Here is a 23,395-nt window from a genome sequence, read left to right as displayed (position 1 = left end):
AGACTGTGAGTAAAGCACTTATTAACCAGGCATCCTCTGCTGACGGAATGAGGTCAATATCCTCATCCAGGTCGATTAGAAAGGCCTGCTCGCTGAAGTGTTTTAGGGAGCGTTTGACAGTGATAAGGTGTGGTTGTTTGATCGCAGACCCATTACGGACGCAGGCAATGAGGCAGTGATCACTGAGATCCTGGTTGAAGACAGCAGAGGTGTATTTGGAGGGCAGGTTGGTTAGGATGATGTCTATGAGGGTGCCTGAGTTTACGGATTTTGGGTTGTACCTGGTAGGTTCATTGATAATTTGTGTGAGATTGAGGGCAGCAAGCTTAGATTGTAGAATGGCCAGGGTGTTAAGCATGTCCCAGTTTAGGTCACCTAACAGCAAGAGCTCTGAAGATAGATGGGGGGCAATCAATTCACATATGGGGTCCAGGGCACCGCTGGGGGCAGAAGATGGTCTATAACAAGTGTTAACGGTGAAAGACTGAGATGGATTTTTAAAAGTAGAAGCTCAAATTGTTTGGGCACAGATCTGGATACTAAGACAGAACTCTGCAGGCCATCTCTGCAGTAGATTGCAACTCCCCCCCTTTGGCAGTGCTATATTGTCGGAAAATGTTATAGTTAGTTTCCTAAGCCAGGATTCAAACACGGCTAGGACATCTGGGTTGGCAAAGTGTGCTAAAGCAGTGAAAAAAACAAACTTAGGGAGGAGGCTTCTAATGTTAACATGCATGAAACCAAGACTTTTACGGTTACAGAAGTCAACAAATGAGAGCGCCTGGGGAATGGGAGTGGAGCTAGGCTCTGCATGGCCTGGATGAACCTCTACATCACCAGAGGAACAGAGGAGGAGTAGGATAAGAGTATGGACAAAGGCTATAAGAACTGGCCGTCTAGTACGTTCGGAACAGAGAGTTAAAATGAGCAGGTTTTTGGGCACGGTGGAATAGGTTCAAGGCATAATGGTATGGTATGATGTGAGTGTCACGTTCTGACCTTGATTTTCCGTTGTTTTGTATTTATTTAGTATGGTCAGGGCGTGAGTTGGGTGGGCAGTCTATGTTTGTTTTTCTATGTTTTGGGGCATTTCTATGTTTTCGGCCTAGTATGGTTCTCAATCAGAGGCAGGTGTCATTAGTTGTCTCTGATTGAGAATCATACTTAGGTAGCTTGGGTTTCACTGTGTGTTTGTGGGTGATTGTTCCTGTCACTGTGTTTGTTGTCACAGGATAGGACTGTTTTGCGTTTTAACATTTCTTGTTTTTGTTAGTTTGTTCATGTGAAGTTATTTATTAAAACATGAATCAAAACAACCACGCTGCGCTTTGGTCCGCCTCTCGTACAGACGAACGTCGTTACAGAATCTCTCACCACAACAGGACCAAGCGGCGTGGTAACGGGCAACAGCGGCACAAGGAGGAATGGACTTGGGACGATGTGTTGGATGGCAAGGGTTGCTACACATGGGAGGAGATCCTGGCGGGAGAGGATCGCCTTCCATGGGAACAGGTGGAGGCAGCGAGGAGAGCAGAGGCAGCCGGAGAGAGGAGCCGGCGATATGAGGGAACACGGTTGGCAAGGAAGCCCGGGAGTCAGCCCCAAAAATTTCTTGGGGGGGGGGGGGGGCTAACAGGGAGTATGGCTACGCCAGGTAGGAGACCTGAGCCAACTTCCTGTGGTTACCGGGGGGCTAGAGAGACCGGGCAGGCACCGTGTTATGCTGTGGAGCGCACGGTGTCCCCAGTGCGGGTGCACAGCCCGGTGCGGTACATTCCAGCTCCACGTATCGGCCGGGCTAGAGTGGGCATCGAGCCAAGTGCCATGAAGCCGGCTCTACGCATCTGGTCTCCAGTGCGTCTCCTTGGGCCGGCTTACATGGCACCAGCCTTGCGCACGGTGTCCCCGGTTCGCCTGCATAGCCCAGTGCGGGCTATTCCACCTCGCCGCACTGGCAGGGCGACCGGGACCATTCAACCGGGTAAGGTTGGGCAGGCTCGGTGCTCAAGAGCTCCAGTGCGCCTGCACGGCCCGGTCTATCCGTCACCACCTCCACGCACCAGCCCTCCGGTGGCAGCTCCCCATACCAGGCTGTCTCTCCGGCCCATCCTTACAGGGGCTCCCTCCTCTCCAGCGCTGCCGGAGTCTCCCGCCTCTCCGGCGCTACCAGAGCCTTCCTCCTGTCCAGCGCTGCCGGAGTCTCCCGCCTGTTCGGCGCTACGAGAGCTACTCAGTCCGGCGCTTCCAGAGCCTTCCTCCTCTCCAGCGCCGCCAGTGCCGCCCGTCAGCCAGGGGCCGCCAGTGCCGCCAGTCAGCCAGGGGCCGCCAGTGCCGCCAGTCAGCCAGGGGCCGCCAGTGCCGCCAGTCAGCCAGGGGCCGCCAGTGCCGCCAGTCAGCCAGGGGCCGCCAGTGCCGCCAGTCAGCCAGGGGCCGCCAGTGCCGCCAGTCAGCCAGGGGCCGCCAGTGCCGCCAGTCAGCCAGGGGCCGCCAGTAAGCCAGGGGCTGCCAGTGCCGACAGTCAGCCAGGGGCCGCCCGAGCAGCTGCCCCTCTGTCCCGAGCAGCTGCCGCCCCTCTGTCCCGAGCAGCTGCCGCCCCTCTGTCCCGAGCAGCTGCCGCCCCTCTGTCCCGAGCAGCTGCCGCCCCTCTGTCCCGAGCTGCTATCGCCCCTCTGTCCCAAGCTGCTGCTGCCCCTCTGTCCCGAGCTGCCCCTCTGTCCCGAGCAGCCCCTCTGTCCAGTGGGGTCAGTGAGAGGGGTGGCCATGGTGAGAAAGCCACGGAGGCGAACAATAAGGCGGACTAAGACAGTGGTGAAGTGGGGTCCGCGTCCCGCGCCAGAGCCGCCACCGCGGACAGACGCCCACCCAGACCCTCCCCTATAGGTCAAGGTTTTGCGGCCGGAGTCCGCACCTTTGGGGGGGGGGGGGGTACTGTCACGTTCTGACCTTGATTTTCCGTTGTTTTGTATTTATACTCACAGTGACAGGAACAATCACCCACAAACACACAGTGAAACCCAGGCTACCTAAGTATGATTCTCTAATGACACCTAACTAATGACACCTGCCTCTGATTGAGAACCATACTAGGCCGAAAACATAGAAATGCCCCAAAACATAGAAAAACAAACATAGACTGCCCACCCAACTCACAGGGCGTGAGTTGGGTGGGCAGTCTATGTTTGTTTTTCTATGTTTTGGGGCATTTCTATGACACGACATCTGACTGCTACGCCATCTTGGATCTAACATCTGACCTCATAATAAGCCGTCCTCAGTTTGTATGCTCACTACGGCTGTGGGGTACGGGCAGGTATCACCATAAATGCACATAACACTGACGTCCTGACTTTTATCCAGTTTATGAGTTGGCACTAAGTTTGCACTAAGTTTCTTGGTCTTTCAGTACAGTGGTTACCACAGGACAGATATAATATATCAGTGTCTTCTTTTCCACCGATGTTACATTGCATTGGCTCCTCTTTAATAGGGAATTATGCCGCAATATGTCCTGGTCTATTACAATTGTAACATATTATAGGGTTTTGGGGTTTTGCCAGAGTGTCTCGCCCCCAGCCTGGTTCTATCATCACAGCCCCACTCTGCCCCCCCCACCCCCAAATACTGAAACAGTATTACACTGTCCGCTGGTTTACCAGGGCCTGGGGAACGTTTCCCCCCCCCCCCCCCCCCCCCCCCTCCTGTGCCTGCTCAGCTGTTCCTGCCATACAATACTGTTCAACCAGGGTCATGAGATGGTCAGCGGAAAGTACCTCATTCTGATCAACCCATCGTCATATTTCTCGGTGTAGCCCTCGCTGAAACTGGTTGAGTACGATGAACGGGTCGCTAGCTCCTGCAGGCCTACTTTTAACTCCTTGGTGTTTCTCTCTTGCTCCTCTCTGAGCAGTTGGTTGGTGGGGTGCTGGAACTGCACCGTGTCCTGATGCATTCGCAACGCATCCTGATGAGCTATTTGTTGAGCTCTAGTTGCCTCTTGTTGGGCTGCAACTGCTTGTAACAGTGCTTGTAATGCTTGTAATGGCTCCTTCCATACTCATTTTCCCAGAGCATGAAACAAACGAAATACAAAAACCTAACTCCCCTTTGGAGTGCTAACTGAACGTATTACTTTTTATTAGGTTAAAAATCCGTAAATTAGCGAATCCGTTTATCCGCTTCAAACCACAATAAAACACACAGTCCACCGTGTGCCTGCATTCTCCACCACGTGTGACAACTCTCTTCAAGGTTAGGAGAGTTTGTACACAAATTAAGCGGGAGACACAAAATCACATCAGAGAGAGTTCTTTCCAACAGGACAGTAACTGAATGTTTGTTTCTCCAGCCTGGACCGCCCCAGGCCGCAGGCGTGGTCGATCGAGGATAGCAGGGTTTGGTACACAAATCGGGTTCTCGGTAGATCAGGGTCCAAAACAGCCAACAGGTAAGTCCAAACAGTCCAGGTAATACACGGTAAATCCAGCAGATATATTATCACTTTCTCTTTTCAATGGTTCAACAGGTCCACAGCTCCTTTCTCTCCTCCTCTTCCTGGTGTGGCTTGACCCCTTATATAAGTATACTGTATGTGGGTCAGCCCCACCTTGCGAGCGTTCCCCTTGCTTCTGGGGATTGTAGCATTTTGGCGGTCGGCCATTTTGTGTTTTGTAGTTCACCATCTGGCCACCCCTTAGTTGGAGGGCAGAGCCCGTTTATTAGTTCTGCCCTCACATATCTGCCATTTATCACTCGGCCCCCTTCTTTGCCACAAAACATACACACACACACACACACACACACACATACACTGCTATACATAAACATGTGTATCATGTTAACACTCATACACACACACACACAAAATAATATAAAAAGTCACACTTTTACATTGTCTTGATGTTTGCACGCCACAGACACACTCAGGGGCTGTGCCCATCCGAGCCATCTCTCCCCCTATATAGATCTAGCACTGATACTGAGTGCTAGCAGAATAGTGCACTGGGAGTGAAACATGATGTCACAAAGGTCAGACGCAGAGGCCAAGAGGGCACATTCTGTGAGGGTTGTACAGGGTGGGGGCTGGGGGATGGGCAGCCACTGACAAGCCCTGACAGACTATTTCTAAGAACCCACAAAGACTACACACACGCGTACACACCAATACACAAACACATGCACAAACATGGAAACATATGCACAAACTTGGACAGACAACGCATGTCAACTGGAGGTCCAATGCTTCCCAAGCCTTTTGCCTGTTTCAGGTGGAATTCTTCTGCTATTAGGAATAACTTGCATAAGGAATGCAAATTAGACAAAGAAAATGCAAATAACTCAAATAGTTATTGTAGTAAGTGTACAAGTTGTACTTAACACATACTGTACAACACATACTGTACGTGTGTGTGTGTGTGTGTGTGTGTGTGTGTGTGTGTGTGTGTGTGTGTGTGTGTGTGTGTGTGTGTGTGTGACTATCCTTGTGGGTACTGGCAATCCTCACAAGCGTGAGGAAATCCTCACAAGTCCCCACAAGGATAGTAAAACAAGGAAAATTCTTCCTGGTGGGGACATTTCCCAGGTACTCATGAGGACAAAGTCTATTTTAGGTTTAGAGGTTAGGTTTAGGGTTAGAATTAGGTTTAGGTTTAGGGGTTAGTTTAGAGTTATGAGTTGCCCTTACAAAGAAAACACCTAAAATTGTCCGTTTCATATGTGAAAATCGCATTTTGACACGTGAGAATCACATTTTCACATGTGAAATTGCTGATTCCACAATTTCAGATTAAATTTCATGTGAAACCATATTTTCACATGTATTAAATTTAGAGTTATGTTAACACCACCTTTTCACGTGAGAAGAACAATATGTTTTCACCTCACATGTGAATTGCAGTTACACAGGAAATGTGTGGTTTCACATGTTAAAAACTTTTGGTAACACTTTATTTGACACCTATTTGACATGTCATAACACGCTATGGCACGGTCATAACCATGTCATAACTGATATAATCTGTCATAACATTGTCATAACACTGTCATGACACATATGTTTAGCTGTGTTGTGGCATATATTGCAATATTTTGGCTGGTTCTGACACCTATATAAGAGTGTCAAAGCCCACAAATCTTACCACACAAGGCAAACCATAACATTCTACTTGTAAATAGTATGTTATATAATATTTCCTAACGTTTGCTAATTTATTACCATTGTAATTGTACACATGTCAAACATGTGGCTAGTCCAATGATCTGCTGCTGATGACTGGGATGAATGCAGGAGTGGAACAAAAAAAACTCTTTGGGACTTATGACTGACAGGTCATGTACGTGATAATAATAATAATTACATTTGAACTATATAGTGTTTTTCATATAATCTCAAAGCGCTTCAAGACTTATACTTTTTACGCTTTAACTTCACATTTTGTTACAGCCTAAATTCAACATGGACTAAATATATGTTTTTCTCACCCATCTACACACAATACCCCATAATGACAAAGTGAAAATGTTTTTAGAAATGTCTGCAAATTGATTTAAAATGACATTTTGAAATAAGTATTCACACCCCTGAGTCAATACATGTTAGCATTGTTTACAGCTGTGAGTCTTTTCTTTGTCAGTTTCTAAAAGCCCAGCACACCCGGATTGTACAATATTTGCACATTATTCTTTGAAAAATTCTTCAAGCTCTGTCAAATTGGTTTTCTTCAAGGATTTTGCCTGTGCTTAGCTCTATTCCGTTTCACTTTGTCCTAAAAAAAACCTCCCTAGTCCTTGCCAATGACAAGCATACTCAGAACACGATGCAGCCACACATGCTTGAAAATATGAAGAGTGGTACTCAGTGATGTGTTGGCTTTGACCCAAACATAATGCTTTGTATTCAGGACATATAGTACATTTCTTTGCCATTTTGTTTTCAGTTTTACTTTAGTGCCTTATTGCAAATAGATGCATGTTTTGGAATATTTTTTATTCTGTACAGGCTACTTTTAACAATGTCCTTTAAGTTAGTATTGTGCAGTAACTACAATGTTGTTGATCCATTCTCAGTTTTCTCCTATCACAGCCATTAAACTCTGTAACTTTAAAGTCACTATTGGCCGCATGGTGAAATCCCTGAGCGGTTTCCATTCTAACCGTTAACTGTGTTAGGAAGGACACCTGTATCTTTGTAGTGACTGGGTGTATTGATACACCATCAAAGAGATGTTCAAAGTCTGCTTTTGTTATTTTTACCCATCTACCAATAGGTGCCCTTTCGTTGGGAGGCAAAGAAGAGCAATCCTCCCTGGTCTTTATGGTTGAATCTGTGTTTGAAATTCAGTGCTTGACTGAAGGACCTTATAGGCAATTGTATGTGTGGGGTACAGAGATGAGGTAGTCACCCAAAAAAAGGGGTACTGTATTTCTGGTTGCTGATAGATTCTATAAATGTCCATATTTTGTATTCAAAGTTTGTTTGTTTACAACATTATTATTGTAGTCCTCCGTGGTTTTTCTTTAATATAAATGATTACTTAGCGGCACCACCACTAGGAGGAGATATTATAACTCTTAACTGAAGGCGCGCGCTTCATACGTTGGAAGAAGAGATGCAAGAAGAGAAGCCCAGCGCAAAAATGTAAATTGCCTGCGCCTGCTTATTCATCAAAATAGTGTATAAGATCATACAAAAGATTTTGCTGTGACTCTTATGTGGATGATGTAAAAAATATTTGTTGGTCTGATATGTGATTAAAAAGGAGCATCCAGACACTGCACTTGATGAATTTATGAAATTACTTCTTCCAATTATTGATAAACATGCATCTGTTAGGAAACTGACTGTTTGAACTGTTCAGGCTCCATGAATTGATGCGGAATTGAATGGTTGGTTGAAAGAGATGGGGCAAAATGAGTGGCTAATAAGTCTGGCTGCACAACTGACTAGCTGACTAACTGCAAATGAAGACAGTTTGTGACTAAACTCAACAAAAAAAGCAGAAACAAAGCTCAATGATATAAAAATGATGGAAGAAAACTTTGGAGTACTTTAAATTAAATAATGTGCAGAAAGACAAATTCAACTTTCAAATCTAATCAAATGCTATTGGTCACATACCAAATGCAATGCTATTGACCAAATGCAATGCTATTTCTCTGTAAACAAACTGACCAATAGCATTTGATTAGATTTGAAAGTTGAATTTGTCTGTTGTACATGTACTGTGTTTTTGTGTTTTATTGCTTTTCAACCTCTGCCATATTGTGGATTCAGAGCTATCTACAGTTGAAGATGGAAGTTGACATACACTTAGGTTGGAGTCATTAAAACTAGTTTTTCTTTTTTTTTTTTTTTTTTTTTTTCTCCCCAATTTCGTAGTATCCAATTGTGTAGTAGCTACTATCTTTTCTCATCGCTACAACTCCCGTACGGGCTCGGGAGAGACGAAGGTTGAAAGTCATGCGTCCTCCGATACACAACCAACCAAGCCGCTGCTTCTTTAACACAGCGCACATCCAACCCGGAAGCCAGCCGCACCAATGCGCCGGAGGAAACACCGTGCTCCTGGCCACCTTGGCTAGCGTACACTGCGCCCAGCCCGCCACAGGAGTCGCTGGTGCGCGATGAGACAAGGACACCCCTACCGACCAAGCCCTCCCTAACCCGGGCGACGCTAGGCCAATTGTGCGTCGCCCCACGGACCTCCCGGTCGCGGCCGGTTACGACAGAGCCTGGGCACGAACCCAGGACTCTGATGGCACAGCTGGCGCTGCAGTACAGCGCCCTTAACCACTGCGCCACCCGGGAGGCCCTTAAAACTAGTTTTTCAACCACTCCACAAATTTCTTGTTAACAAACTATCGTTTTGGCAAGTCGGTTAGGACATCTACTTTGTGCATGACACAAGGACTTTTTCCAAAAATGGTTTACAGACAGATTATTTCACTTATATTTCACTGTATCACAACTCCAGTGAGTCAGAAGTTTACATAACCCAAGTTGTGCCTTTAAAAATCTTGGAAAATTCCAGAAAATTATGTCATGGCTTTAGAGGCTTCTGATTCTAATTTACATCATTTGAGTCAGTGCCTCTTTGCTTGACCTCATGGGAAAATCAAAAGAAATCAGCCAAGACCTCAGAAAAACAATTGTTAGACCTCCACAAGTCTGGTTGATCCTTGGGAGCAATTTCCAAATGCCTGAAGGTACCACTTTTGTAAGGAGACAGAGATGAGAGATGGTGCAAAAAGTGCAAATCAATCGCAGAACAACAGCAAAGGACCTCGTGAAGATGCTGGTGGAAACAGGTACGAAAGTATCTACAGTAAAACAAGTCCTATATTGACATAACCTGAATGGCCGCTCAGCAAGGAAGAAGCCACTGCTCCAAAACCACCATAAAAAGCCAGACTACGGTTTGTAACTGCACATGGGGACAAAGATCGTACTTTTTGGAGAAATGTCCTCTGGCCTGATAAAACATATATATTTGATATATTTGGAGGAAAAAGGGGGAGCCTTGCAAGCTGAAGAACACCATCCCAACCGTGAAGAATGGGGGTGGAAGCATCATGTTGTGGGGGTGCTTTCCTGCAGAAGGGACTGGTGCACTTCACATAGTAGATGGCATCATGAGGTAAGAAAATTATGTGTATATATTGAAGCAACATCTCAAGACTTCAGTCAGGAAGTTAAAGCTTGGTCGCAAATGAGTCTTCCAAATGGACAATGACCCCAGGCATACTTCCAAAGTTGTGGCAAAATGGCTCAAGGACAACAAAGTCAAGGTATTGGAGTGGCCATCACAAAGCCCTGACTTCAATCCAATAGAACATTTGTGGGCAGAACTGAAAAAGCGTGTGCAAGCAAGGAGGCCTACAAACCTGACTCAGTTACACCAGCTCTGTCAGGAGGAATGGGCCAAAATTCACCCAACTTGTTGTGGGAAGCTTGTGGAAGGCTACCCGAAACATATGACCCAAGTTAAATAATTTAAAGGCAATGCTACCAAATACTAATTGAGTGTATGTAATCTTCTGACCCACTGGGAATGTGATGAAAAAAATAAAAGCTGAGATAAATCATTCTCTCTACTATTATTCTGACATTTCACATTCTTAAAATAAAGTGGTGATCCTAACTGACCTAAGGCAGGGAATTTTTACTAGGATTAAATGTCAGGAATTGTGAAAAACTGAGTTTAAATGTATTTGGCTAAGGTGGATGTAAACTTCTGACTTCAACTGTATCTAATACAACTCAGAGGGTTTTCTTTACTGGAAGCCTCTCTAATGTCAAACATGTAGGATGTGGTGTACCGCAGGGCAGCTCTCTAAGCCCTCTGCTCTTTTCTATTTTTACCAATGACCTGCAACTGGCATTAAACAAAGCCTGTGTGTCCATGTATGCTGATGATTCAACCATGTACGTGTCAGCAACCACAGCTAATGAAGTCACTGAAACCCTTAACAAGGAGTTGCATTCAGTTTTAGAATGGGTGGCCAGTTAATAAACATCTCTGAAACTACAAATCATTCCCTGAGCTCTAGACAGCTGGATCTGGCAATGAATGGTGTGGCTGTTGAACAAGTTGAAGAGACTAAATTACGTGGTGTTACCTTAGATTGTAAACTGTCATGGTAACAACAATGGCTGTAAAGATGGGGAGAGGTCTGTCCATACTAAAGAGATGCTCTGCTTTTTTGACACCACACTCCAAAAAGCATGTTCTGCAGACTCCAGTTTTATCTTATCTTGATTATTGTCCAGTCATGTGGTCAAGTGCTGCAAAAAAATACCTACTTAAGCTGCAGCTGGCCCAGAACAGAGCAGCACATCTTGCTCTTCATTGTAATAACAGTGCTAATATAAATAGTATGCATGCCAGTCTCTCTTGCCTAAAAGTTAAAGAGAGACTGACTGCATCACTTATTTTTTATAAGAAACATTTATGTGTTGAAAAGTCCACATTGTTTGCATAGTCAACTTACACAGAGCTCTGACACACACACTGACCCCACCAGACATGCCACTTGGGGTATTTTCACAGTCCCCAAATCCAGAACAAATTCAAGAAAGTGTACAGCAAGGTTCCTCAACTTGCGGCTCATGGTGCAAATTTGGCCCACGGGAGATTCTATTTAGCCCCCCAAGTTTTCTGTTCGAAAATTGTTTGACATAAATGACTGTAAAACACCAGAAAATCAGCTGCAAGTTATTTTAATTTTGGAAATCTGTTCCAAGGTATTCCCATGGATAATAAAGAGATATATAGGTATGTGATCATATACAAATGTCTGCTGGATCCAAGTGTGGAGGTGAAGACCTTGAGGGAGGCTGCAGAAACAAACTTTCAAACGAAAATAAACTTATTGGCAGTGAAAAAAACACATTTGTAATGAATTCTTTACAGTTATGTTTTTTTTTTAAATCTTATTTTCAATAACATGTAGAAAATACACTTTATGACACTGTCATGAAGCGTTATGGCCATCCTGTGTCACTTTACTTGTACTAAGAAAATACTCTGTATGACACCAGCTCTACTGATGGTTTTGTCACAGAAACTATTGCCTTATATAGCAAATGTGGGTCGTGGCACATACACTCTAGCTAACAGCTCACAGACACAGTGTGAGTAGGCTACCTACATTATGAAATTAGTATGGATAAGAGCGATATTATTTTTATTTGTCAAACGGCAGCCAAGCATCGATCATCATGTCACCAGAATAAGACCCTCAATATTTATTGGAAAGGAGCATCAAGCTCATCACCTGGCATATTCACCACCCTGTGAAGTTCATAACTTATTTCTGTAGCCTAATAAACTCAGTTTTCTCATATTTAGCTGCTATGTAGCAGAAATTACACATCAATTAGCCTAACAATGAGGGAAAAAGTAGTCGACTTAGGATACATTTAGCCAACTATTTATTGTTAAACTCAGAAGGTTTTGTCTGGCTAATAGCCTGCACAAATGGGCTGCAATTAAGGTCAATTCAATTAAATCCAACTTGAGAGACTCCCCTGGACTTCTGAAATCCCATTGCTGTTTCTCTGTGTCACTTTCTTTCTTTCTTTCTCTTAGAGAAAAGTCACTTTGTGTCTGTGTTTGTCTCTCTCTTTTTTTATATGTAGAGGCCGATAGTAGCTACAGTATGCGACTGCGTCACCTTGTATTTTTGAGCGCAAATGTTTTCAACAAGGCCTGTAGGTCCAGGTTGCATGCCCGACTGTTTTCTATACTGAGTCAGTAGCAGTGTGAAGATAAAATCACCAGGGGAAGCCAAGCCATGAAATAAATGCCCATATTACAACCCACTGTATGTGTTGTGATAATTGCTTTGTTTGGTCTATGACCTATTAGTTCATATACCTTGACACTGTGATATATATATATTTTTTTTTATTTATTTCACCTTTATTTAACCAGGTAGGCTAGTTCTCATTTACAACTGCAACCTAGCCAAGATAAAGCAAAGCAGTGCGACACAAACAACAACACAGAGTTACACATGGAATAAACAAACATACAGTCAATAATACAATAGAAAAAGTATATATACAGTGTGTGCAAATGACGTAGGATAAGGGAAGTAAGGCAATAAATAGGCCATAGTGGCGAAATAATTACAATATAGTAATTAAACACTTGAGTGATAGATGTGCAGAAGATGAATGTGCAAGTAGAGATACTGGGGTGCAAAGGAGCAAAATAAATAAATAATAGTATGGGGATGAGGTAGTTGGATGGGCTATTTACAGATGGGCTATGTACAGGTGCAGTGATCTGTGAGCTGCTCTGACAGCTGGTGCTTAAAGTTAGTGAGGGAGATATGAGTCTCTAGCTTCAGTGATATTTGCAGTTCATTCCAGTCAATGGCAGCAGAAAACTGGAAGGAAAGGCGGCCAAATGAGGAATTGGCTTTGGGGGTGACCAGTGAAATTTACCTGCTGGAGCGCGTGCTACGGGTTGGGTGCTGCTATGGTGACCAGTGAGCTGAGATAAGGCGGGGCTTTACCTAGCAAAGATTTATAGATGACCTGGAGCCAGTGGGTTTGGCAACGAATATGGAGCGAGGGACAGCCAACGAGAGCGTACAGGTCGCAGTGGTGGGTAGTATTTGGGGCTTTGGTGACAAAACGGATGGCATTGTGAAAGACTGCATCCAATTTGCTGAGTAGAGTGTTAGAGGCTATTTTGTAAATGATATCGCCGAATTCAAGGATTGGTAGGATAGTCAGTTTTACGAGGGTATGTTTGGCAGCATGAGTGAAGGATGCTTTGTGGGAAGCTGATTCTAGATTTAATGTTTGATTGGAGATGCTTAATGTGAGTCTGGAAGGAGAGTTTACAGTCTAACCAGACACCTAGGTATTTGTTGTCCACATATTCTAAGACAGAACCATCCAGAGTAGTGATGCTGGATGGGCGGGCAGCGATCGGTTGATGAGCATGCATTTAGTTTTATTTGCATGTAAGAGCAGTTGGGAGGCCACGGAAGGAGAGTTGTAATGGCATTGAAGCTCATCTGGAGGTTAGTTAACACAGTGTCCAAAGAAGGGCCAGAAGTATACAGAATGGTGTCGTCTGCGGAGAGGTGGATCAGAGAATCACCAGCAGCAAGAGCGACATCATTGATGTATACAGAGAAGAGAGTCGGCCCGAGAATTGAACCCTGTGGCACCCCCATTGAAACTGCCAGAGGTCCGGACAGCAGGCCCTCCGATTTTACACACTGAACTCTGTCTGAGAAATAGTTGGTGAACCAGGCGAGGCAGTCATTTGGGAAATCAAGGCTGTTGAGTCTGCCGATAAGAATGTGGTGATTGACAGAGTCGAAAGCCTTGGCCAGGTCGATAGGAGTAAGGAAGACATAAGAAGACATAGCGGCAGAATAACATCAACCACACATTTGTTTCATCCCGAAACCGGAGAGCAACATCTGTCCGGTGAAGTCCACAAAACATATTGCATATAACAAACAGTTACATGACCTACAGCATGGTCAAGCTGTTAATGTTTCCGACATTTTCGGACTACTAAACAACTATTGACTTAGAACCATGGAGAGTTACCGCAAGTCACAAAGAAAACAGGCGCCGCCTCCACTATTCCAGCACCATTTCAACATCATCTAATCACCTATGCTTAGTCTAAAACAATGACAACTAAAAGATACCAAAAATGTAGTCCAATCAACTTAAATTAAATAGGATGTAGCTGTCCATGGAACTGATTTGTGTGTGTGTGTGCGTGCGTGCGTGCGTGTGTATGTGTGTGTGTGTGTGTGTGCAAATAGATAATTTTTTTACTCACCATACGCCAATGCCATCCTCCTCTTTCATATTCTCTAAACGGTCTATTACTCTGTCTTACATGCTTTTAGTTTTTATTGTCCTGGGCTACCTGGCTAAAATGCTTGCTCACTAGCCTAACTTCCTTTCATGGGCAACAAATGCGCCAGGCCAGCTAGTTAACATAAGCCTAAAGTTACTACATCTAGCTACATGTTGAACTTCCATCCTTTCAGGCCAGGGGCACAATGTATGAATTTATCGTTGGATATAATTATTGGCCAGTATGGAGAATTAAGTAAAACCACAAGTCAAAATCCCTATCTCCATCCATGGCTAATTTACAAAAGGGAAGATTTTAGCTAGCTAGCCACTGGATGACAACAACACAACGAGATGCAACAATTCAAGTTTTCTGTCAATGACATTTGGCTTCTAATGTGATGTGAATGGTGTGAAGCCAAATTCGAACTGGCTTCCCTTGACCCTTTTTTATGGTACACCAGGACTAATCACAGCTGAGCTCACTCAGTTTAGCTCAACGCTGATTGGCTATTGTTATTTTACAAATGATCAAGGGAGGCCAAATGTTTGCTGGCTTCCCTTGCATTCAATACTACGGGAGGCAACAATGCCATACTCTTTTTGACCAGACAGTATAGATGGGCTACACAATCAGAGACAGAGGGGCGCTGTTTCGCTCACTTGGATGCTTTCTCCGGTGAGATACATTCAGTATCTTGCGAATTGAAGGAAATTTATGAAACACAGAGACGAAAGCTACATTTTTTTTAATTTAAAAAAATGTTATTACTAATTTTGGGGGGAAAGCCTGGCTTCCCTTGGAATCCATGAATACATGACACTGAATATTGACAACCCAGACTTACCTGAGACATTGTGCATTAGGGTATATGTCCATTGCGCTGCACACAATTTCAACTTAGTCTTGAATGATGTATGCCAAGATATACCAGAGATAAGGAACTGTTGATATTGCAACCACATAACTCAAACTCAGGTTCACTAGATTGAACCGGAGTTGTTTGAGCCCTCAAGTAATGTTGTCTGCTAATGATGATAATCTGTTTGCATCTGCCAATTTATTTCCTATACAGTTCATCTCTTTTTGTCACGTTTTGAGGCCGGCAATTAAGGAAAATATGAAAGACTCAATCAAAGATGTTTCAGAACTGCTGTAGGTCTATTTATAGCACCACTACCTTCTGCCCAGTTTCCCTGATGTTGCTACTGCAAGCATGCTGTTTTTAACCATCCCTGTAACTGTTGCCTCTGTGGAGATATCGTTTTCTAAACTAAGGGCTCTATTCAATCCATACCACGAAAGTTTAGCTTTAAAGAATGATTGAAATGCAAAAGCAATGTTTCTACTTTAGCGGAGACTGCATTCACCTCACACGCATATTTCTTCTCAATCGCTTACATTTATATCGCGGAATTTGTAACGCTTCATCGTTACAGATTAAATAGAGACCTAAAACTCATAAAGAACTACCCGAGAAGCATTAGGCTCTCGGTCTGATATGCGCGTTTGAACACCTGAGTAAGCTCTACTCATTGCGCTGGCGCAGTCATAGCCTTGACCAGGGCATTTGTTTACCGATATCCCATTACATTCAATCAGTTCAATTATTTATTTTTCAAGGCCTAAAGCACTTTGAGCAGTCACATTCTTGAAGCTCAAGAAACAAATACTTAGCTTTCTAATGCAAATGGAAATTAAAAAGGTTTATGAATGACTTTTTTGCAGGGTTACCGTCAACATGATTTCTATATTAATAAATAAAAATAGGGAAGGCGAGTACGAGTGTAAAGGGCTACTAGGCACTATGGTGCTTATCTTTATTATTATTAAAAATAAACAATGTATCTTTGTGTCTTCGCCAGTTATATTCATTCATATCTCATGTGTCGTCGAATTAATCGCAGTTACAGTTACCTTGCATTGAGAACCTTGAATGAAACGATCAGGCAGGGAACGTACCACTTTTTATTTAGGGGTGTACGTGAACGGTTATTAAACAAATCCCTCACCAATAATCGTATGTCTATAAAAGCTGCATTCAGATATAGGATACAATTAATACAATACAAGACAACATGATACTATTTCATATTTACATCAGAAATGTATTTTCAGTCTGTCTACATTAAGCAATCGGTCTTGTGACGACAGCTCTCCCTCTACACGTGGTGGTTTCTCCCAAGATGATGTTGCAGATCCCTTTAAAATCTCTTGACCGCTGCCTCTGCGACGAAGTTTGGAGCAGAGCCGATCAGCGGTAATGAGAAACGTAGCTGGAAATGACAATCTTCATTTTTTTGCAGAATTGCTTTTGTGATTAAATGTATTGAACGAATTACGAGTTTGGCGTTGATAATATTATCTCAAACTGGACTAATTAATAATTCTGCTACTGAACTGTCTAATCTGAAGTAGGACGCATAGGCTCCTAAAACAAATCGCCATTGTGATCCCTTCACTCTGGTGCAAGAGAAAGTTGTATTTTTTACGCATCGTGAGAAAGGGAAAGGTATCCCACAAAACGATTAGGAATTTAAACGTTTGGAACGGGATGTTTTATCCCTCTTGAATCCTATTCTACGTCGAAATGGATCAGGCACCTCCAGGTATTTGTTGGATCTGTATTCTATTAAAATGCCTATCACATTTTATTAACCGCTTATGATAGAAAGTTGACATAATACCAGTTGTGCACACACAGGTGTCCACCCCCCCCCCCCCCCCCCCCCCCCCCCCCCCCCCCCCCCCATGTGTTTTGCCCAGGCATGCATAGCGCAATTCGCTGCTTGGCAATTACGTAATACTTTTGTCGTTGACGCGGTGGATTCGCTCATTCTCAGTCTTGCTTTGTCTTTACAAATATATATATCAAAATTAAACATGGTATTTGGGGTCATAGGGTGATTAAATTCTCTCTAACCTATTACTATGTTATAATAACGCGTTTTACCAGCGCGTAAACAATGTTGAGTGGAGAAGAAATGCCGCAATGAAATGACTGCTTTGTTCCCCTTTTTCTCTAGTCTACTGTAGCCGACCGTAGTTAATTCGTGCGCAACCACTGAAAGCCTACCAGACCAGACTAGGCAACTTGTCGCATGACTTACTTCGAAACTGCCAATGGATGGCTGTATGCTACTTGATGTGATATTGCATTTATTATTATCACATATTGTCATTTTTTTTATTTATTCAGCTGTCTCCGTGGGATTACAGTGAATGACATAGCCATAGCCTGTTTCGAACTGGCTGGTGTCAAATAAAGAGGGACAATTTCCAATGCTTCTTGAAGTAAAATAAAGAGAATATGATATTTATATCTGGGCTTTTATGAAGTCTATTCTTCATATACTGTATTTGTGTATTACTTTACTTCATGACACCCTCTGGAGTGAGGGCTTGGGGTACAGTCACAAGTCATACAGTTTAGGAATCCAGGCTTTCAGCTTTTGCTGCTACAGGTTCCCAAAATGCACGTTTGGCCTGTGGTGAAACACATCGCAAATATCGTCATTCGCCTCAATATGGAAAGGTTAAGAGGGTTTTGAAAGTCCTGCGGTAAAGAAAAATATAATACTTTTATAGAGGATCATAACTTTAGTGCCCTTCCAGAAGATGGATGGTTTTGGGGCAGTTGCGGAATTTGGACACAAGACAACCAGGGGATGTAAAATTGACCCTATCTAAAGTTATGACTACATTTGCACTTTACTGACAGAGTACAAATGTGCTGAATTTGCAGCATTTACATTTGGTTGCTTTAGCTTCTTTGTTGGTTTTTCAGACTTGTTGACAAATGTGTGAAATCTATTTCCCCTTGCAAGAAAAAAATACTAAAAGCCAACTTTGTGAGTGAACCTATGTTGGACATGCCTAGGCTTGTCTGGAGATTTGACAAGCTTGCAAAGAGGGTGTGTGTGTGTGTGGGGGGGGGGGGGGGGGGTGTTGTTGTGTGGGGGACCATTAATTTAAACAGCTGTGAGTCTGCCGGTGGTGATAGTGAGGTGACAGTTTATGTTTGCAGTTATTTCACTTCCTCTCAAACGAATCATTATCTCAGGAAACTGTCATCCTGATCACTCTCTTTCTCTCTCAGCTCTCCCTCCTAGGTCAACAAAGCCCATGACCTCCTCCATGAGCCACAACTGCCTCAGGGAAGCCCCAGTCTTTCCCCTGCAAGATGCCGAGTGGTACTGGGGAGACATTTCCAGGGAGGAAGTCAACGAGAAGCTCTGCAACACACCTGACGGTTCCTTCCTAGTTCGTGACGCTTCCACTAAGACACAAGGAGACTTCACGCTAACGCTGAGGAAAGACGGCCACAGCAAGTTGATAAAGATCTACCACCGCGAGGGGAAGTACGGATTCTCAGAGCCCCTGACCTTCAGCTCCGTGGTGGAGCTCATCTGGCACTACCAGCACCATCCTCTGGTGGAGTACAACGCTGTGCTTGACGTCATGCTCACACACCCCGTATCCCGCTTCCAACAGGTAGGCAGGAGACACCCACCCACACCTCTCATCTACCCTCAGTCTCAAGAATGTTTGTGTCCATTTTGAGATGGAAGTTTGTGAGGGAGTGAAATTTGCCTTTGGTTTCCTAAGTAAATGGAAGATAATCGTCATACACAGACAAGTAATTAGTTGTCTGCTGTATTACATTTGTCTGCCTGTCTGTACCCAGGATGAGCTGGTGGAAGAGGACAGTGTTGACGTGGCTGGCAGGAAGCTCCAGGAGTACCACAGTCAATATCAGGAGAAGAGTCAAGAATTTGACCGTCTATACGAGGCCTACAGTAAAACCTCACAGGAGATCCAGATGAAGAGAACAGCGATAGATGCCTTCAACGAGACCATGCTGATCTTCGAGGAGCAGTGTCGTGAGCAGGAGCGTTACGGGGAGGAGTGTGAGAGGAGCAGTCGATCTGAGGGAACAGAGAAGGACCTGGAAAGGTGAGTCTGGCAAACTAAGGCAACAACATCGCTACGTCTCTCGACATGGAGTCTCCACATATGCTTATAGTGTGGATAGATAGATGTCTCTTTGTTGTTTCCTCCTTCCAACATGCATGCAGCTATGTTTCAGCTCAGTGGCTTGACCCATGACCCATCTTTTGACCCCTTATGACCATTGACATTTGCCCTTCCAGCTTCCTGATGAACTATGAGAAGCTGAAGTCTCGGCTGGGGGAGATCTACAACAGTAAGGTCCACCTGGAGCAGGACTTGAGGTCCCAGGTCCAGGACTATAGAGAGACAGACAGGAGGATCAACAGCCTCAGGCCTGACCTCATAGAGCTACGCAACATAAGGGACCAGTACTTCAAGTAAGTTACAATACTTCTATTCTATTCTGTTTTATTCCAATCACTGTTAATGAAGTAGCTTTTTTCAAGCCCTTCCCACTGGGCAAAAAGTAGTTAAATCAACGTTGTTTCCATGTCATTTCAACAACAAAAAAATATATGTGATGACGTTGACACAACATAAGGGAATTTTGTATTTTTTTTCAACAAACCTTTAACCTAAATCCAATGACATGGTGAAATGTTTTGTTGAATTCACGTTGGTTGACAATTTAACTAAAATGTAATCAAAACTAGACATTGAAATGATGTACCCAGTGGGTTGGCACAGACATTCATTTTTGGTCCCCTTGGTTTTTCAGTTGGCTGAATCACAAAGGTGTGCGACAGAAACGCATTAACGATTGGCTGGGGATCCAAGACGATAGCAGTGATGAGTAAGTATTTCATAGTATAGACCTGTAAATTCTGATAATACTTCGTAATTGTACTTCGTTTTTGCTTAGAGATGCTTGTGGTGCTTATACATGTTTAGAAATGATCAAATACACCTTTTTTTAATAGTATGCTCACTATTTATGAATGATTGTTATCAATGAAAGGTTTTTAACAATGTCCTCCCTGGTGTGTGTGCAGCACCTATGTGTTGAAGGGGGAACGGGAGAAGCTGGCGCACCATGATGAGGGGACCTGGTTCGTGGGAGAGCTGAGCAGGACGCAGGCTGAGGAGATGCTGATGGACAAACCCACCGGAACCTTCCTGATCCGAGAGAGCAGCAAGCAGGGCTGCTACGCCTGCTCTGTGGTGTGAGTGTTCTCTTCCTGCGAGAAATGAACATTATGTAAATAGTCATGAAGGAAAAGGAGATTAAGAAATACTGCTATGCCGTATGAGATGGTTCTACTTTTATAGGCTCTTGTAAAGCAGTTACTTCACTTTGATGCATGTTTCAAAGCTTAGGGTCTGCTACACTGGTACTAACATATCTTTCTTTTGTAACCTTTCAGTGTGAATGAAGAAGTAAAGCACTGCATGATCTACAGCACGCCACGTGGTTACGGCTTCGCTGAGCCCTACGACCTCCACTGCTCTCTGAAGGAGCTCGTTCTGCACTACCGCCTCAACTCCCTGGCACAGCACAACCAGGCCTTGGACGTCCGGCTGGTGCACCCCGTCCACGTCACCCCTGTCTCGTCAGCTTCGCCCCGCACAGCCACAGAGGATTGCCTGCGACTAAAGACAGAGGAACACCATCTTCTACAGACTTCTACTAAACTACCCGCGGGACTCCCCGCAGCCGCTCCAGAGATGTAGACAAGACGGCTGTGGGACCTGTTTGCGCTCTGTAGCTATCCTAGTAGGACAACTTGAGGGCGGATATGCTTGCGTACTGACGCAACTTGAGGGGCAGATGTGTTTGCTTTAGTGAAGCAACTTGAGGGGGCGGACGTGTTTACGTACTGAAGCTATTCTACGGATTTGCACTAGGATGATTCCAACAGATTTGTGAATGTGATTTCACTTGATTGGAACTTTGACCAGAACTTGAATGTCAGCTGGGACTTTGTTTTTTATAAGATTCTGTTTGCTATTGTTATTGGTTTGTTTGTTTGTTTGTTTTGTACCCATTTTTTCACCTTTTCTTTTATGGGATACCATTTGTTTTCATTAGTGGGCCTGGTCATCCAGTGGATGACTGACTACATGTACTATATCATAATATGTTTATATTTGTCAGGTGCTCTTTTTTATTTGGACTTCCAGGGCCCCATTTTGACAACACAAAGAACTGGTGCTAATATAAAATGAGACCGTAATACACCCAATACCTTGGAATTTCGATGTATTTTCAAATACGTGTTAATTGGTGTGATGTCCATGCACGGCAGATCATTAAAGTGGGTTTAGGATATAATGGTGCAGGAAAACAAGATGGCTGACTCGGTGGCGTAGTTAGCTGTGGTACGTACCAAACTCGTTCTGAGTATTTGAGTACGTAGTCATGCAACTATAGGAACTGATGTAGCGCAATTTGACAGTAGCGCTGATTTTTTTCTGTTGTCAAATTATAACCCAGTTATCAGTTGATCTACTGTACTGAATGTAGCATAAACAATTTTCAATATATTCTTAGAACAAACAACATTCTACATATTGTACCCAATAACCAAAGCACTTGTTATTAGTGAGAAAATATGTGTCCCGACCAGAAAATTCCGTTTATGGTGATGGGGGGGGGGGGGGGGGGGGTGGAAACACACCACACATGTGCTTGATCAAAACATAAATGGACTGTACGTTATATTCTGTTACTCAAAGTATAAGCTTTTTGTATTTTTAGATATATATTTTTTTCTGAAATATGCCACAGGAGATGAAAGCTTGAGGAAAGTGCAATCCAACAGTATTTGTAATGTTAGAATTGAATGATTATGATTATCGGGGGTCATCAGCATTTGCCATAGAAATGCACTAACTCTTGATTGGTGGCATTATTCATCTGATGATGTGACCTTTTTAAGAACGTTTTTGTGTGAACTGCCAGAGGTGCGGAAGTGTTAATTCTGTCTCTACTACTTGAACTGTGGCATTGCTCAATACAGGCATTGAATGTTTCCTCGTGACATATAGGCCTACATAGCTTAAGAGGAAAGGAATCCATGTTGTTCTTGGCACATTTGTCAAGTTTGAGGACAATAGACACTTTGTATTGAGATACTGTAAAACTTGTTTTTTTTTTTTGTGGTTGGTTCGATGGAAGGTGTTTTAGTCTCTCTTAAAAACTTGACGGGAGGATTGAGGAAACTCCTTGGGCGACGTTAAGCAATATGAGATTATTAAAACCTTTTCTTGCTGAAAGACAATAAACTGATGAGGGTTTTCCTTTTGTACTTGCGTTGTCCTTGTTCCACTTCTTCCAAGTGTTTATTTATGCAACCAACCAATGACAACACATTTTCTATTTATGAAGGATTTATGAAGACTTCACTATTCCTTTAAATGGTGCTGCCAATCCTTCTTTGTATGCAACACCTGAAACCAGTGAAATATCTCACCTGAGCAGCTGCTTAGGGACAGATCATCAACCCAGCCTCAGGACATCCTTTCACCCCTCTATAAAATCCTGGTGTGATGAGAGTGAGAGAGGACATAGGGACAATCGTTATCTTATTAGCCAATTGGCAATCGCTATTCCCGGGACCCCAGGTCCATTAGTGTAGGACCCAATATTTGATATGCAGTACTAGATGACTAAACAAGGGCCGCTGTTTTGAAGCCACCACGCCTCCATCTTGGAACTTCCCCACCTTTGTAAAAAATATTTTGGAATTTATTCATGTCTACATTTGTTTTTGCTGTTTATTCTTTGACAGACACCTTAATGCATACTTTTGAATTACATTGTCAGCATTTTCCTTACAGTATAATTACAACAAAAAAAATACTTAAATACATGTCATTATGTCCTTGAAACATTTAATGGAAATAATGTAGAATTCCATTCATTCCTATGGAGGACTGCTTCTTCTGGGGAGTGCCAATATGACCAACCAGTGGCTTCAAAGCCTTTCATTGGCCAATACATAGCATCAGCAATCCAGGGTTTATATTTTTTATATCAGAGGAAGACGCGAAGTGAGAGGATTTACTCCCAAAATCTGTCCGCGTGAGATAAACCCTTTTTTGTATGGCGTTCTATGAGAGAGTGTCGAATTACTTAAGGCTTATTTCATCGAATAGAAGTT

The 23,395-nt window shown here is 43.6% G+C and overlaps 1 protein-coding gene across 1 annotated transcript; it reads left to right on the top strand.

Moving 5' to 3' along the window:
- The first annotated feature begins 16,554 nt into the window (after positions 1 to 16,554).
- Positions 16,555 to 22,540, top strand: LOC110508523 (phosphatidylinositol 3-kinase regulatory subunit gamma). The gene is made up of 7 exons (XM_021589089.2): positions 16,555 to 16,948; positions 18,439 to 18,833; positions 19,027 to 19,295; positions 19,493 to 19,669; positions 20,011 to 20,085; positions 20,285 to 20,455; positions 20,657 to 22,540. Exons 1-7 carry the CDS (start codon positions 16,930 to 16,932, stop codon positions 20,961 to 20,963), a joined length of 1,413 nt encoding a protein of 470 aa, XP_021444764.1. The 5' UTR covers positions 16,555 to 16,929; the 3' UTR covers positions 20,964 to 22,540.
- The last annotated feature ends 855 nt before the right edge of the window (positions 22,541 to 23,395 follow it).

This window comes from Oncorhynchus mykiss, chromosome 28 (assembly GCF_013265735.2).
Source record: "Oncorhynchus mykiss isolate Arlee chromosome 28, USDA_OmykA_1.1, whole genome shotgun sequence".
Taxonomy (NCBI): Eukaryota; Metazoa; Chordata; class Actinopteri; order Salmoniformes; family Salmonidae; genus Oncorhynchus; species Oncorhynchus mykiss.
Note: the sequence above shows the minus strand (reverse complement) of the source record. Positions and strands in the feature narration are given on the sequence as shown.